This window comes from Danio rerio, chromosome 14 (genome assembly GCF_049306965.1).
Source record: "Danio rerio strain Tuebingen ecotype United States chromosome 14, GRCz12tu, whole genome shotgun sequence".
NCBI lineage: Eukaryota > Metazoa > Chordata > Actinopteri > Cypriniformes > Danionidae > Danio > Danio rerio.
In genome coordinates this window covers 37,875,163-37,891,993 of record NC_133189.1, presented here as the reverse complement: position 1 = coordinate 37,891,993, position 16,831 = coordinate 37,875,163, and the positions used below count along the sequence as shown (strand labels likewise).

At 34.9% G+C, this 16,831-nt stretch overlaps 1 protein-coding gene and 1 long non-coding RNA gene across 2 annotated transcripts; one reads left to right on the top strand and one right to left on the bottom strand.

Annotated features, from left to right (window-relative positions):
* The first annotated feature begins 1,759 nt into the window (after positions 1-1,759).
* On the top strand, positions 1,760-13,541 carry upf3b (UPF3B regulator of nonsense mediated mRNA decay). Its single transcript, NM_200954.1, is given in 10 exon segments — positions 1,760-1,954; positions 2,771-2,877; positions 3,531-3,637; positions 4,501-4,599; positions 4,702-4,812; positions 4,894-4,937; positions 5,046-5,237; positions 5,502-5,659; positions 8,169-8,490; positions 12,599-13,541. Coding segments are annotated over 10 exon segments (1,404 nt in total). The 5' UTR covers positions 1,760-1,840; the 3' UTR covers positions 12,749-13,541.
* LOC141377554 (uncharacterized) lies at positions 12,597-16,276 on the bottom strand. Its single transcript, XR_012389888.1, has 4 exons — positions 15,703-16,276; positions 15,107-15,373; positions 14,687-15,028; positions 12,597-14,635 (listed from the first exon to the last, which is right to left on the bottom strand). It is a non-coding gene; the product is annotated as an uncharacterized lncRNA (long non-coding RNA).
* Positions 16,277-16,831: the final 555 nt, after the last annotated feature.

Sequence of the window (16,831 nt, the reverse complement as noted above, 5' to 3'; positions counted from 1 at the left end):
TTATCTTGGAAGTTGAATCTTTTTATTTATTTATTTAACTATTTTTGTCTTCTTAGGAAGAAAAATATAGATTTTTAAATTGTAAATATGTACAAACTTAGTACAAGAGAATACAACTCACAACAGTTATGAACAAAGTTAAAAAAAAAAAACTGAGAGAAAATATATAATTTATAGATAAACAGATGCCAGGGGTAAAATAATAAATAGGTAAGATAATAGTAATATTAAAAAAACATTTATTTAATCAAATAGGATTTACGTAATGCTTCATATGTATTTTTTTTTTTAGCTTTTCTCTTTATAATAGTGTAGTATATTGTTTAATCTCCTTTGTAAAATGTTCATTTGGCTTAGCTTTGGCCCATTTCCTGACATAAATATGATATTTTCCAGTAATATTATTAGTTGGATAAGAAAATAGGTTGTACTTTTTGAATCAATTCCATCTTGTAAAGCAAACATGACATCATATAATCCAATTTGTATTCATTTATTTTCTAGTCGGCTTAGTCCCTTAATTAATCCTGGGTTGCCACAGCGGAATGAACCTTCAATTCATCCAGCAAGTTTTTACGCAGCGGATGCCCCTTCCAGCCACAAACCATCTCTGGGAAACTAATTTGTATTAGTGTACCAAATGTCACTGAAATAAAGTTAGAAACATCAATCCAAAATAATCTTGAGAATACACATTGAATGAGTAACAGACTCTTAAACAATACCAAGAGCATCGCAAGAGTTTTCTCTATCCACTTCAAACCATTCAAATAACTCTTCTACAGGATAAATTCTGTGTACATTTTAAAAGATACCTGTCTTACTTCATTACTTATAAATAATTTATTTGTTGGTAACCATACTTTCTTCCACTCAATGTTTCCAAATGTTGATGACCAAAAGACTGTTGAAGATGATATATGATTCTTTTTTTAATACATTTCTAATATATCTGTTTCTACATTTATCTTTAATGTTAATATCACCAATAAATAAAACATCATCACTTGTCTTTTGCTGTTGGTCCACATAATATACAGAATTATGCAACAGTGATACAACTTTACTTTGTATTGCATAAAAAATAACAGCACATTCTTTTGGTTTTACAGGAACTTTTATTTTTTTAAGGAATTTTGAGTATGACAAAAGCAATCCATGTTCATCAGGTAATTGTCTGACTGTAAATATTCCATTGTCATACCACGATTAAATAAATATAGACTTCCTTTTGTACAAAATAACTCTATTATTCCATAGAAATTCAGATGTGGTGTAAAATTATGTTTATAGGTCAACTGCCATGCCAGCAATGCGTTCTTATGAAAACTTGCCAAATTAATTGGCCATTTATTAATAGAGAATTTTAAAAGTAAATGTATGCCACCCAAAGAGTTAAATATAAAATTTGGAAATATATGCCACAGAGTTTCTTTATTTTTGAATGTATTTAATTATCCATTTTATCTTAAATACCTCATTGAGATTTGTGAAATTTAACACTTCAAGGCTATTAAGGTTATTTAAAATATTTTTTTCTAAAACAGTGAGTCTTTTTCCGCCAAATAAAACCTTAGAGAGTTTTATCCAAATTCCTAAACAACATTTTTCAAAGTTTCCATTGACGTTAATGTGTATACAGACCTGGAAATTTCTTCTGAAAAATAATTAAACTAGACGCAGAAGCGTTGACGTTACTCGCGTTATTGCGTCATGAGCCGTAGCCAATCAGAGATGCCCTCTGGTGTTACGGATAAACAACTGCGGAAAGTTGAGCACCGATAGCGAACACGACAACAACAGCAAGGAACAAGTCAGTCATCGCTGCAAAAGTTGGATCATGAAGGAGGACAAAGAAAACACGCGTCCCAGAGAAAAGAAAGTTGAAATAAAATGCGATGAAAATGATAAGCAAGAGAAGCCCTGTAAAGAGAAGAAGGAGGCTATGACAAAGGTAGTTAGTTAGCAGGCTAGCTGGCTACATTACTGCTACAAATAGACTGCAAACAGAGAAGCTAATCGCTTTCATTTGAAATACTCTCTGCTTCTTTATCGTTTGTGAATGTATTTATACTGACATGTTCATGTGTTTTTCGCTGTTTGATTTAAGCCTTGCGTGTTTAAACACTGTTTAGCAAATCCCCCTGTCAAAGTTTCCAGTCACTGCAGGGATTTGGCAGTTTGTTGGCACGAGGATAGAGACATGTTTGAATAAAATAAATACATAATTTGAGTAAGCATTTGTTTAATTCTGTAAAAGGTCTGATTATGTTGCTTTCAAATAATTGCAAATAAAAAGATCGTCAATTAAAGCAGTTTTTTTTCCAGCAAGTGACAGTAGCTTAGGTAAACATTTATTTAAATATAAGAATAATCATAGAAACGTCTAAAAACTTGGCACATCTTTGTTATTTTATAGAAAAGAAATTCATTAAATGACAAATATTTTAAATTGTGAAGAATGTTTACAGACTAAAAACTGAATATTACTTTACTCAAACACAAAGCAATAATGTTACATCGTAAATGCAGATAAACCTTATTGTTTTTCTAACTTGTATGGTGATTGCTGGCTGGGACACGGGTAATAACCTCTAATAATAATAATAAACCCTGTCCAATCACTAGATTTAAGTAGAATTGTAATAATGCAGCAATAATTGTTATATATGAACACAATAATGCCTGATTGCTATTGCAGCTGTGCAGTATACACTGCGTGAGTAATTTCAATACTGCTTCATGTTGTTTTTGTTCACTGTTATTTTAGATTGTAATCCGACGTCTCCCTCCGACTCTAACTAAGGAAGACTTAGAGGAACAACTGCAGCCTCTACCAGAGCTCGATTACCTGGAGTTTTTCTCTAGTGATACCAGGTTTGTATATGTTGTCTTTTGGGAAATATAAAGGAAGCGCCAATTTAAGAAAACAGATGCAGTTACAAAATTAAGAAAAGATCCTCATCTGTCTTGACAGCATGCGTGCTGCAAACCCTCACAGTGCAAACGCATTTTTAAAACAAGCTGCATTTTCTCACAATCCAAACAATTTACGAAAATGTGCTGCATTTTCTCACAACATTTTCAAATAGCATGAAACACAACGGAAATGTTTCAAGAGGACCCTAAAATGTGACAGACCCGGCTATTTAGGTAATGGTTATTGAGGTTAATAAAAAACAAAAGACAAGAGAATCGGGATGTTTAAATACACAAACAAAACTCACCTTTCAAAGATCACAAACATCTTCCCTGAGCAATAATCACAGCACAATAAACATTTCCATTGTGTTCCGTTGTTTTTGCAAATGTTGTGAGAAAATGCAGCATGTTTTATTAATTGTTTGCATTGTAAGGATTTGCAGCTGTCAAACAAATGAAGATCTTTTCTTAATTTGCTGCCGTTTTTTGCTATTGTTTGAGTTTTTCTTAAATTGCTGCACATTAAGCTCTCTCGGCAACAAATATTAACAAATCAAAACAATAACAAAACAAATAAGATTACTGATTGGTGCATTTGTTTTTTGCAGTCTTTTCCCCCACCTATTTGCAAGAGCATACCTGAACTTCAAAAATCAAGATGACATTGTTCTCTTCAGAGACCGCTTCGATGGCTATGTCTTCATTGATAATCGAGGTTTGGCTTTACCAGACATTCATTGTTTGGGCACTAATCTGTGGTTTTATGAATTGTTTTAATCGTTGTACTGTTAGATCACACTCTTCACGCTAGATAAATAAGACCTAGCCCAGGACCCCAGATCTTGTCAGAAAATGTCTGTTTTTTTTGGGTATCCAGACAACAAGCTAGCCTTGTTCTCCTATCAGTATGTGAGTTGGCTGAGAAAGCTAGATAGGAGCAGAAGCAGGAGACAAAGTAATGATGATAAAGAAAGAGCAGAGTTTATTGAATAATCTTAGTTGCGTATGATTAAATGCTCAGACTTTGTCTGACCAGGATAAATTCAACAAGTGTTATTAAACCACAAGGAACAACAATGGAAAATTATTGCTTCACATCATTGTCCAGAGATAATACAGGCCTTAAAATGGAGACATTTTTTTTATCTCTTACTCATGAAAACAAGTTTCGCTTGAATCCACACAGTCATAAGATTATACCAACATGTAAATAATAATATTAAAATAAAAATAATAACAAAATATAAAAACATAATAAAATGACAAATAATAATCAGTCATTAACACATAATCAATAAAATAGCATATTGATAATTACATAAATGGCTAATGATCATATGATTAAATAAAATAATTGAATGAGGAATAAATAAAACAAAAACAAATAAAAAAAACTCAACACAAATGAATTGTTGCTTTCTTGAATTAACACACTTATAACTTTGCTAGAAAGATTCTCAGATCCTCAGATAGATTCTTCATTACCTTTGAGGTTGTTGTTCAGTCTAAGAACTGTTGGAAACTTGTCTGTAAACTTTCCTAACTAAACTTCTGTTTTATTTGTAATACCTATTATAGGACAAGAATATCCAGCCATTGTTGAGTTTGCTCCATTCCAGAAAGTTGCTAAGAAAAGGAGCAAGAAGAAGGATGCCAAAAGTGGAACGATTGATGATGGTGAACTATTATTTTTATTTTTATTTTCATTTGATTGTTTTAATGGTAAACAATAGTTAATATGGTGAAAGATTAAGCATTTGTTTATATTCGCTCTATTAGATGCTGATTACAAAAAGTTTTTGGAGTTCTACAATGGTGATGAGGAAAAAAGTCCTTCCAATCCTGAGATTTTACTAGAGGAAATTGAGGCCAAGACAAAGGAACTCAGCTGTGAGTTTCAGCGCAAAACCACTGGGATAAAAATGTTTTTCCTCTTATTTGGAATAATCATATTAAATGTTCTTTCCCCAGCTAAGAAAACAACACCTCTCTTGGACTTCCTTAAGAATAAACAGGTAAAGTATTATAATGGGTATTCTAATATTTATTACATTAGCCAATTCCTTTGGTTACCATAACATGCCAACTCTGCAATTGTGTGTATTCTCTTCTCACCTTTCCAGAGGATCAGAGAAGAGAAGAAGGAAGAGCGGAGACGACGAGAGATAGAACGCAAACGCTTGCGAGAGGAAGAACGGCGTAAGTGGAGAGAGGAGGACAGAAGAAAAAGAAAAGAGGCTGAGAAACTGAAAAAAGTGGAAAAGGCATTTGAGAAGGATAAGGACCAACATAAAGATGAGCAGCCAAAAATCAAGGTTTGTATGTTATTTACAACTTTTATTGATTTTAATTTACATTACATACAGTCATTTTTTGTTAGTTCTTCTATACTTGGTAAGATTTTATAAATGGTTTTAGGAAAAGGTAAATGAATGCCAAAATCATTCTTATTTTATTTGCTGTTCAAGAAACATGTCTTATTGTTGTTAAGTTATGTAAATGCATATGTAAAAATACTTGAAAAAACACTTTAAAAAATGAAAAGAGCAAAGTTAAAAACAAGTTGTTTTGTCTTTCAGCTCTTGAGAAAACCAGAGAAAGCAGATGATGGTGAAACTGAAAAGCCAAAAGACAAGCCCAAGAAACAAGACAGAGAGAGACAGAAGGAAGATCGACCTTCTGGAGGAGACCTGAAAAAGCGGCAGAATGGTGAACACAGAGAGGAGAAAGGGGGAAAGTAAGTTTGGTTTCCCAAAACTCTATTGCACCAGATGAAAATGATTCTTAGCCTTAATCTTAAAGGCTCATTTATACTTCTACGTCAAGCGCACACTAGGGTTGGGTCGATAGACAATGCCATCGTCCATCGCCAATGCCAGATAGACATCATGATGCTGAGCCAGCATCGCAATCCTCTGCCCTGCCCCCGTTGCAGCAGCAACCCACTTTACACTTATGCATCTTAGTTTTAAAATGGCATTTTAGAACGAAAACGATCCACATCCACACTGGCGTTTCATTTAGCATTTCTGAAAAGCCCTCCTTCAAAACTATACCGCTAAAAACCTACATCACGTGACCACACACACAAACACTCTGGCATGCTACAGCGTATGTGCGCGTCTGAGATCCAGCAATCAGCGGGAGACCCCAGAGCAAATATGAAACCCCAGAGAGCAGTGCACGTCGGACAGTTTATCAAGGATGTACCGCTGGATCGCGTCTCACTATAGTTGTTAAGCGTGGTATTTAATTAATCTAGTCTCTATCTATCGACTCCTGTCTTTTGAATCTATCAGGTAATGTGTCACAGCTTCAGTACACTGCTTCAATCTTTTGCTTTCATGCTTGTACTTAGTAATTTTAGCGAATACTGTTGGTTAGTTCCTGTTGGTTGTGCACCTTTTTTACCAACCAAGATTGTCGATGCCATATTGACAACACAGATCACTCTGCATATTCATGCCAGGGTCCCGCGGAAAAAGTGATTGACAGGTGGTAATTTGTGTGTAACTTTTCTTTATTTATTTATGATTTGGTCATGGGTAAAACAAAGACCATGCGGGTCCGGTAGTTGAAATGGTTGGCTACAAATGATAAATTCATTGTGAAATAATTATTCATAAATAAATCATTCACTGCAGACGATACCATAGTCTATTGCAATGTTTCACAGTAGACATTGTACGATGCCAAATTGGTCGACATTGGCCAACTCTAGAACACACATATATGGTATGGCGCAGCCTTCTCACGGTCAGACCTTGCCATGGCTGACACCAATGTCGATGCACACCTCTCAAAAAATGGTCACACTTTACAATAAGGATCATTAGTTAATGTTAAGTAATGCATTTACTAATATGAACAAGCATTGAACAATAGATTTACTCCAGTATATATTCATATTAATAAACGTTAGTTAATGAAAATACAGTTGTTCATTGTTAGTTCATGATAACTCATGGTGCATTAACTAACGTTAACAAGCATGGACTTGAATGTTAATAATGCATTAGTAAATGTTCAATTATGATTAATAAATGCTGTACAAGTGTTGTTCATGATTAGTTCATGTTAGTAAATGCATTAATCAATGAACCTTATTGTAAAGTGTTACCCAAAAAATGTAAATACACGTCGCAATTACGCATAGCGCAAGCTCTGTGATTGGTCGATTTGGTAGTGTGGGTCAGTTTAATGAGTATGGGCGTTGCTGTGATCCACAAGCCCAATGAAGCGATTGTTTACAACGGCGCGTCCAGTGAAGGAGTGGAAACTTTTGTTTTGTGTTCACCTTACGATTAAAGTTGTTGCACTTCCTCTTTTTCCCGCCTCTAAATGATAAGAGTTTTAGCTACTTGTAGCATTCAGAAAATAAAAAATATAAAAAATATAATAAAAATAATAAAAAATAAAAAATTATGAAGCGAGTTTAGAGTAAAAAGATGTTATACATAGTATTTTTCACAAGCTTTAAGATGTAGCAGCCTTCACTCAGTCATAGTTGTCTGATAATTTCATTATATTCTAATTAAATTGAATTTGATCATGATTTTTTTGCGTAGCATATCATTATACTACCACTCTGTCTATGACAATGCTCTCAAAAGTTGCCCAGCTCTACTTTAATTGTCTAAAAATTACGATAAAAAGGAGTCACTGAGATCTAATCTTATCAAACATGCATCTGTTGTTCTTGCTGTTTTCAGCAGTTTGTTGCTGTTCTTTGTGTGTGTTTCTTTTCTGACTGATGCTTCAATCACACTAGCAGCAACTTTGTAGCTGCCTGTTGTTCTGGGTGGCGACCTGCTGCAAACGCAGGTTTGTGTAGGTCTGCAGCACAGATAATACAACCGGCCTCTGAGCAAGCTGAGAGAGGATCATGTGATCTCTACTGGTGCTCCTATTGGTTGTCGCTCAAGATAGTTGCTCTTCATTTGCATAAAGTTTAAGGATTCTCAACTCTGTCGCGTCACTCGACATGCCCACCTGGTTGCCTATGGCTGCTATCGCTCGTGTAGACAGAGGTCACCGGAAGTCATTTGCTTTCCATTGAAATGATTGTTTGCTAGTCGCTCGAAGTGTGAATGAGGCTTGAACCAACAGCCCAATCAGTGCTGACAACTCATGAACAATATAAGTAGTGCAAAATAAAGTTCAATGTTTATGTGTGAGCCTGCGTATACACTTTATTGTTGTTTTCCTCTCGTTTCATAATGATTTCAGCCTGTTTTATCATGCAGACCCGAGGATGTTGGACATAAAGAGTACCGAGATCGTGATGGAGAAAGAGAGCGAGACCGGGACAGAGAGAGAGAGCGAAGACAGAAGGAGAAAGAGCGCATCAGAAGACAGGATGAGGAACGGAGGAGGAGAAGGGAACACCAGGATGGAGAAAACAACTACAGAAAAAGAGAGGAGGAAGGGAAGAAAGATAAGGAGCGCGTTTGGGAGAAAAGGAAGAATGAACACACTGGAGAGTCCTCTGGCAGTGCTCGTCCTGAAAAGTCATCAAGGGACAGCAAAAAAGAGGAAAGTGCCAGAAAGGACCGTCTGAGAAATAAGGTGCATGCTTTTTTTATACAGTACGTTAGGTATAGCCCTGTTCACATGACTATAATGATAAAGACAGATTTTATTACTGAAAAAAGTCCTTGTAGTTTAAATAACAGCTATAGTAATGACACTGGTACAGAAGTCACTTAATTTATTTCGGCATAAATAATAAAATATTGGCAGACAATTTGAATAGATCCTGCTTTAAAAGACAGGGTGTCCGTGGGTCTTAAAGTATTAAAAGTTTATAAATCAATTTTGAGATAATTAAGACACTTAAAAGGTATTAAATAGGCTAAATCACGTTTTTACAAGGTATTAAATTTTGTTCAAGCATTGTCCAAAGTGTTTGACTCTTGCATAAATATATTGATTTCCGGCCAAGCTCCTTTATCCGGGTGATTGTGGGAAAGTGATGTGACGCTTTCCACATGTAGTGAAACCATAGAGCGAAACAGACGGCAAAATGGGAAATTTTTTTTTGCTTACTTCTGGTTAGAGAAAGACAAGTTTAAACAGCGGCTGAAGCCTGTCGTTGAAAACAACCACATTTATATTATTATTTATTTACGTTGTTATTTATTATTTGTTAATATTATTCTTTCAACCTTTGTTTCTTCTGAGCTAATCTGAGTTTTGTTGCGTGGTTGTGGCTTACTGATTTATTGATTTATTTAACCACAACTGTTTATTAACAACTGTTTAAGTTAAAGGTTTAATACTGATTAGAACTTGAAGTGGTAATGAGGTCTTAAAATATTCTGAGAAGGTCTTTAAAAATCTTAAAAAGGTATTGAAATAACCTTTAGGATTTCTGCACATACCCTGAAAAGAGTTTAAACATATGACAGAACTGCAGCAAGGGCTAATAATAAATAGTACAATGTTGTGATACTTATATTTACTTTAACAGATGTCTTGTGGCCAAGAACCATAGACTGTAAAAGATATGGATGTAGTTTTCGTGACGTCACCCACAGGTTTCTGAAGAGCGCAAATGAAGCTACAAGTGGGCGTGGCCAATCGTCGCCATTTTGTTCATGCATCATCGTGCCAACCGGGGTTAACCAAAAAAAGGGCAAAAGAGGCAAGGCTACAGATGCCTGCTTGCATTTTGCTTAGACAGGAGAAACGCTTAATACTTCATTACCTACGATTCGTTTGTGTTCTGGCTACATGTGCCTTGTTGTACACTATGTCAATAAAGTGTTTAATCTTTTAAAAACACTGCTGTAATACATTTAGCCACTAAGCATTGTTCTTATGAAATTTTTCTACAAGAGGAAATGCAAATTACTCCCAAATATTTCAAATATAGTCTGTGTTAGTAAATCCAAGGCTATTTATGAAATCCAGGCATAACGCTGTATGACAATGTTTCCGATGACTGTTCAGATTCTGATTCTGGAGTGCATTTAAGTTATAAAGAACATTATAAAAGATAAATGATCTTAAAAAAATGTTATTTACTAATATGGTATACAAGTCTAAAATTTCACTTACCTGGGAAACGGAGGCTACTTAAATGGTTTGTAAACACAGTTAAATGTGCAGCATGGCATATCATCTGATAATTGTAAGAAATAATTCCAAAAAGTAATTGACTGTGTAAAGCCACAAAAAAACAACACAAAAATATGATGCATATGCCAAGTTCAGCGGCTAATCAGCCGGAATCAGCTGAGGTGAAGTGACGTGACCAGCGAGACCTAGCTGTCACTCTAGTGGCCACGCCCTTAAACATGCAGACTAAATAAAACTTCCTATAAATGAAACCGATAAGTTACAAGACAATTCACCCCCTCACAGTTGTCATGAAATGTAATACTAGCTATATGCACCTAAATAATTCTTTGTACCAGGCTGCAAACAACCTTTTTTTTTGCTGTAAAGTTGGCCATTTTAAAAGCGGGTTTAATACAAATCTGCTCGATTATGGAGCCAGGACTAGCGGAATTTCAATGAACTGCAGTTTCAGTTACTTCTGTATTGGCAAGGGAGAGAGGGATGTTGCCGCTTGCCAAGAACACACTGCAAGGCAAGAAAACCCATGCTGATAGAAATTTGTTTAGTTAGTGAGGTATTTCTGATGTGGTCTGTGCTATTTGCAGCATGTTAGTGATTTGCATGTTTTGTGAGAACTTGTGTGTGTGTGTGTGTTTTCAAAATGATGTTTTCATAGTTTGTTAGTGTTTTTCTATTTGCATTTGTTTTCTTCATTTGAGCTCTTTCAGTCACCTTAGATTGGATTTAAGTAAATTGTTTATAATTGAATTTTTATCACAAGTATTAGTATGTTTCTATAAAGCCAAACTAAGGCTGTGGAGCTTTCTTTTTCTAAAACAACCAAAATGGCTATATTCCAGGATGACAGTGTTGACTAGGCTCAAATTTTGAAGGCTTCATTCTCACAGAGTAATTGACCATCAGTTGACCCGTGCTGGAGCAGACAGTGAATGCCTCATGGTTCTGTAATCACAACACAATTTCAGCCTATAGGGAATGAAACTCTTGATGGAAATAAATATTGACATTGCATAAGGTGCTTGAAATTATGTCCTAAAAAAACAGCATAATCAAAACTTGATGGTCCTAAAGATGTTTAAAAAAAAAAAAAAGAAAGAAAATCCTGAAGTATTTGACCATGAAGAGAGCTACTCTGTAAAGTCTACTCCAGCACATCCCAAAGACATCAGGTGAAGTTGAGCATAACTGCCGGTAAATTTTGTTAATGAAAATATGTTAAATAGATGCTATTTTTATGTCCATTCAACATTACCTCTAATAATAACTGAAAGGCTCCAAATGGTGCTTTGAATTTTTATTTAGTTCTGTATTTATTTATTTATTTGTTCATTAGTGCAAATAATATTTGTTGTTTCACCAAAATGTCATATCGGCCTTAAATTACATTCAAAATGATCTTAAATCTGACTTGTGTTAAAACTGCAGAAAAGTTATTTTTGGTAAAGCTGTGTATCTTGTACGTTTGATAATTAATCTTTCTCTTCTGTCTGGAACTTTTTGGGGATTCTAAGACGCTTATCTCGGAAGATACAACACGTTTCATGATACCTCTGTTAAATGCATTTTTATTTTTAATGATGATCACTAGTGGTGTAACGGATCACAAATGATTTTTTTATTCACGGATCGAACCATTTTTCAGATCAGCCAAAAAGTGGAGCAGACAAATGGAATTTGCTTTCCGTTCATTACAAAAACATATTTAAAAAAAATTTAAGATAAAAAGAAGAAATAATCAGCTGAATAAAAATAAATAGTAAAATATTCATTACTGTGAAAATTGACTGTTACTACTGTTGCTGATAGCACTAAATGTAGAAATCTAACATTATAATTTGTACAGTCCATATTTATTTTTAATCTCATTTTCAGTAAATGATTCAGTTCTTCACTCATAAAACGTCATGTTTCATTGCTAGATGATCATTTTTGAAAAGTTATTCAGTGGCATATTTTTGATGGCTGGTTGTCGCCACCTATTGGTGAAATGTAGTTGCTGCCAACAACTTTCATTTTTGAGCATCAAGTTAAATACATATGGTGGTGATTTTAATCTTTACCATAAACATCTAAACTATAAACTGTTATCCAGTACTTCTGTGTTATTTGACTGTTTGTAACTTCATAACTAACTCAAAAGACTAAAGACTCGATCTCTTTTGTGATTTTTTTGCATTTTTTAGATTTGAATGCAGGCTTAACGAGAAGTGACAGAAAACACCTTTAATAACCCACAAATACAAACTAGAAACCCACCATATCCCGAATTTCTTTTTCCGTCATCATTACATTTTACAGGAAAGTCTAAATGCTTTCATACATGTGATTTGAATGACACAAGAGGTGATCTCTCTGCAATTGTTATAAATTTAGGATTAATCTACAAGAAAAATATTTGTATTAATCTGCCAGTGCTTCGAACCATGGGTTATGATCCGTATGAATCACGGATCAACCGTGATCTGTTACACCCCTTAAGATCACTATTCAGTGCAGTTATATAGATGAGCGCAAACATGCCTCTTTTGTAGATGAACAAAATATGACAGAACAATCCTAAATGTATATTCATTTGACATTTCTGCTTTAGGATCGACCTGCAATTCAGCTGTACCAGCCCGGGTCTAGGAATCGTACTCGAGGAGGAGGAGGTGGAGGAGGAACAGGAGGAGATGGACCAGCAGCAGAAAAGAGAGCTGAGCGGGAGGCCAAGAAAAATCAAGAAAAAGCAGCCGAGTGAGAAAGCAGCTTTGTGTCGCATGAAAGGATGTCTCGCAAGCGGAGAGGGGCTCTGTTCTAATCAGGACAAACATGGTGCTGCCATTAAAATCCCCCCACTTATAAAACAAACACACTCTCTGTCCATGACATGAGAGCACATACATGAGAGCACTGTTTCTGTTCATGAGCAAGGCAAGTCCTAACCGACGGTTAGATCTGAGAAACGGGGCATAACCACGAGAGAAGCCAAAGCGACCATGGTAAATCGAAGTGACCTTACTTTTGGTACACAGCCAAACTTGTTTTACTTCACACGCTTTTCCTGTTTCATAGTTCCGAAGCGGTCTTGCTCAAGATTTCTCGCAGCTTAGCTTTAGAAACGTGCTTCAAGCCTTACCTGAACCCTTCATAGACTTCAGACAATCAGTAATGAATTTGTGTTCTTCAAGCATGGATGTTGCCTGTAGCTGTTTTAATGAGCCTGCTGATCTGCATCCTTTCTGTTCTGATTAGGGGAAAAAGAGCCATGCTTTATGATGCCGATGCCTTGATCACTGTCAGTTCTTTTCTGCAAGTTGACTAAATTATATGCAAAAAAAAAAACAATACAGATGTGGCCTTTTATAGTTTTGCAATTGAAGCTTCTATGAACTCTGGAACAATGCAACTTTTGGTTGGTTTGGTTTGGAAACAGTCACATGTGCTGTCCATTTCAATGACTCCTGAACTCAAAAACACAGCTTGTTTTCCTTATATAGTCGCAGCTTTGTCAAAATTTGAAAAGAATTACAATAAACAAACAACCTCTGTGATACTGTTTAGTTTTTTTTTTTTTTTCTTTGGTTAAAATATATATTTATATGACTTAATCTCTCTAAATGTTAAAGGTGCAGTATGTAGGTTTGACACCCAGTGGTTGAACTAGATATTGCATTCCAGGATCAAAGCAAACACAAGTGCATGTTGCCAGATTGAGGACAAACAGGAGCGAGTCTGACGATCAAGCCTAAAGGCTGATTCAAGTCGTGATATATAAAAGCAACAGCACGCGATTGAAGGAATATTTTCCATATTAAAAGGAGTTTTTTTATTAAGAGGAGATTTTCCGGCATGGAAAACACCTTTCCAAAGCAGAATATCTGACTTCAGCATTGATTTTCAGAAAAACAAGAATATTTACTTGGCATGTTTCTTAAATATCTGCAAATATATTATGGTATTTTTATGCTTTCGATTAGTCAAACACTTACATACAGCAACTTTAAACATTCTCTTTTGATTTATGGCTAAAGGATATGTTTATTGCTTTACATTTTTAAAAAACATTTCTTTTTAATGAACAGTATTCCCAACCACACCATAAGATCCCCGCCTAGAGGTCAGTTATAAGAACTGCTATACTACACTGATATATTGGTCTTTTTGAGACCACTAGCTTTGCGTTTTAGGGAATATATTTTTCTTCATAGTTTTAATCATCTATCGGTTTTGTAAATAGTTACCCTACCTTTAGTGAATCTTAGCCTAAAGCTTACATCGTAGTTCCCACCAATTACATTAATTACAATAAGAACAACCTCATATGAAGGTAAACAGTTAATATTCCCCCTGATTGTATTCTTCCTGCTTTTCTTATTACCTTTAACTGTAGATTTAATGTTATTTTCTAAGAATTGTGCATAGTTTAATGTTAATGGGGTCACCTCACATTGTTCATGCCACTTCTTAAAAACAGGCTTCTTTTATCAAAGCAGTAGCCTGTGCTAAATGCATTTCTAAACTAGAACTGACAGCTAGATTTCCCAGGAGAAAGCACATGTAATTTGCAGTGCAATTCTGATTAAGTTGCTTGTAAGATTTAAAAAAAAAAAACTTATTTCTTTATTTTAATATAAGTTTTAATACCCTGGAAAGAAATTAAGGTATATTTGTAACAACTACTTAAATGTTGGACCACTTTAATGTTGTCAACCAAATGCATTCAATGTTATGATAATGTAAGCGACTACAGTGAGCTTTGGGACAAATAAAAACACAATTCAGGTGTTGAGAAAGAAACCTTTATTCTGTTTGATTTGCAAACTCATCTAACAACAAACCATAAATTCTGGTTGTCTTGAGTTGTCTTCTTTGCTCAACAACCCTGGCCTGCTGAAAACAAAAACATTAAACAGTTCACACAAAGGCCCTATTGTCAATTTTAGACTATAGTAAACTAAAGTTTAAAACTATAGTTTAAAATAATAGCTAAAGTGGGCCACGCTGCTCCCACCCATCATAACCCTTGCAGCAGTTCCCACTGTACTGGCATTCCGTGTTTTCCTGAGGGTCCTCAGATCATGTATTGCTCCCTGCCTAGGGTGCACAGATGCCTTGCTCTAGGAAGTGCACAAGCTAACCGGGCGCAAGTCCGTGCTAGTGTTCAGCGGAATGTTGCTTGGCGGCACACTTCGAGCAACAAACATGTGATATTCCTCGCAATGTTGCGTTTACGTTCACAAACCACAAGGAACTACAGCACAGACGGGCCCAAGTGAAGCTTCACGAAGAGGACTTTGTGAGATTGGAGTGGATCCACTCGTACCGTCGTTATTGAACTCGCCTTGGTCAAGTACAAACAGCAATACTTAGAGATCCAACATAACTTTTTTTTTTATTTTTATTTTTTTATTAAAGCGTTCAACAAGAATACAAAAATATACAGAAAAGGTACAAAACCTTTAACAACAAGGGTAGAGAACAGAACAAAACAAAATGACAAACTAAAAAAGAATATGCCAGGGGGAATATAAATTACAAAAAGCACTTTAAATTTAAAGCAAGGTCACAGTGATGTTTACAAGATCACATACAATACAGTCATCTATTATAAAAAAGAGAGAATATTGTAAGATTCACATAGTGTTACGGATTTTAAAGCTTTAACATTGCTGGAGGTAGAGATTGTATTTAAATAATATTTCAAATCTTTACAAAAAATAAGAACTGAGACATCGAATGTTTAGAACGCGACGTCATTGGCTGAGCATCTCGTCATAAAGAGCATTGACGAGGGGGACATATATACAATGAACATATACTTTTGGGTGGTGATTTTAATATCATAACACGATAGATGGCCTCCTGCATCCTGTAATAATACAAATATAAAGATAAATATGTTGACGTAAAAAGGTTTGATCTAATTGATGTACAGTATGGAGAGTCAAGAATCCTCATCAAAAAGCTTTTGGTGTAACAACTCAAGATAGCAGTCAAGAATAGGCTTGTGATTAGTCTCCTGTATATTTGAAGGAATTATAAGAGTTGATAAAGAAATGTCATTTTTTCACAGTTGAGTGGGTTGTTGTTGATTTGAAAGAAATCTATGTGAAAGCAAGATAGAAATGAATAATAAACGTGGTTCACAGTTGTTTACAGCATTAAAATAATTTTATTATTTGGAAAATTCTATTATTGACAAAATTATTGATTATTTTAGTTTATTAATTAGCAAAAAATCAAAAGTCATCTTTAACTGTAGATCAGTGCCAGCCCGTCCAACAGGTAATATAGGCAGTCGCCTAGGGCCCAGCATTTCTTGGAGGGCCCCAAGGGACCTCTTCTTAAATATTTACAGAAAAATAAGCTCGAGAATGAGCGGGCATGTTTAAATTATGATCAATAAGCATAGTGCAATGCACAAACCCAATTAAGTAGCTGAGAGCTATAATAAATACACAAGTATGAATAAAAGCAGAAAATATTAAAAACATTCCCAGCAGCACCACACTCTATTTTGTATTACATTGCCTGCGATCGGCTTTTGGGTGAACTAGAATGACGTAATACATTCCTACACAGACTTCACATAAATCTTCAAATTAGAATTCAATTAAAAAAACAATATGTATATTTCAAATTGCTCAAGTTCAATATTAAGCCGAAAAAGTTTCTTAAAGTCTTAAGTAATATAACGTTACAAGTGTCTTTGCTATTTTTAATCAATATTATTCGAATTTAATTTGAAATGAAAACAGCATCTATGCGGAGCCGAAAAAAGAAAGAGAAAGAAAAGAAAGCTCAAAGTAAATTTTTATGCTGTGCGTAATATATTATTAGT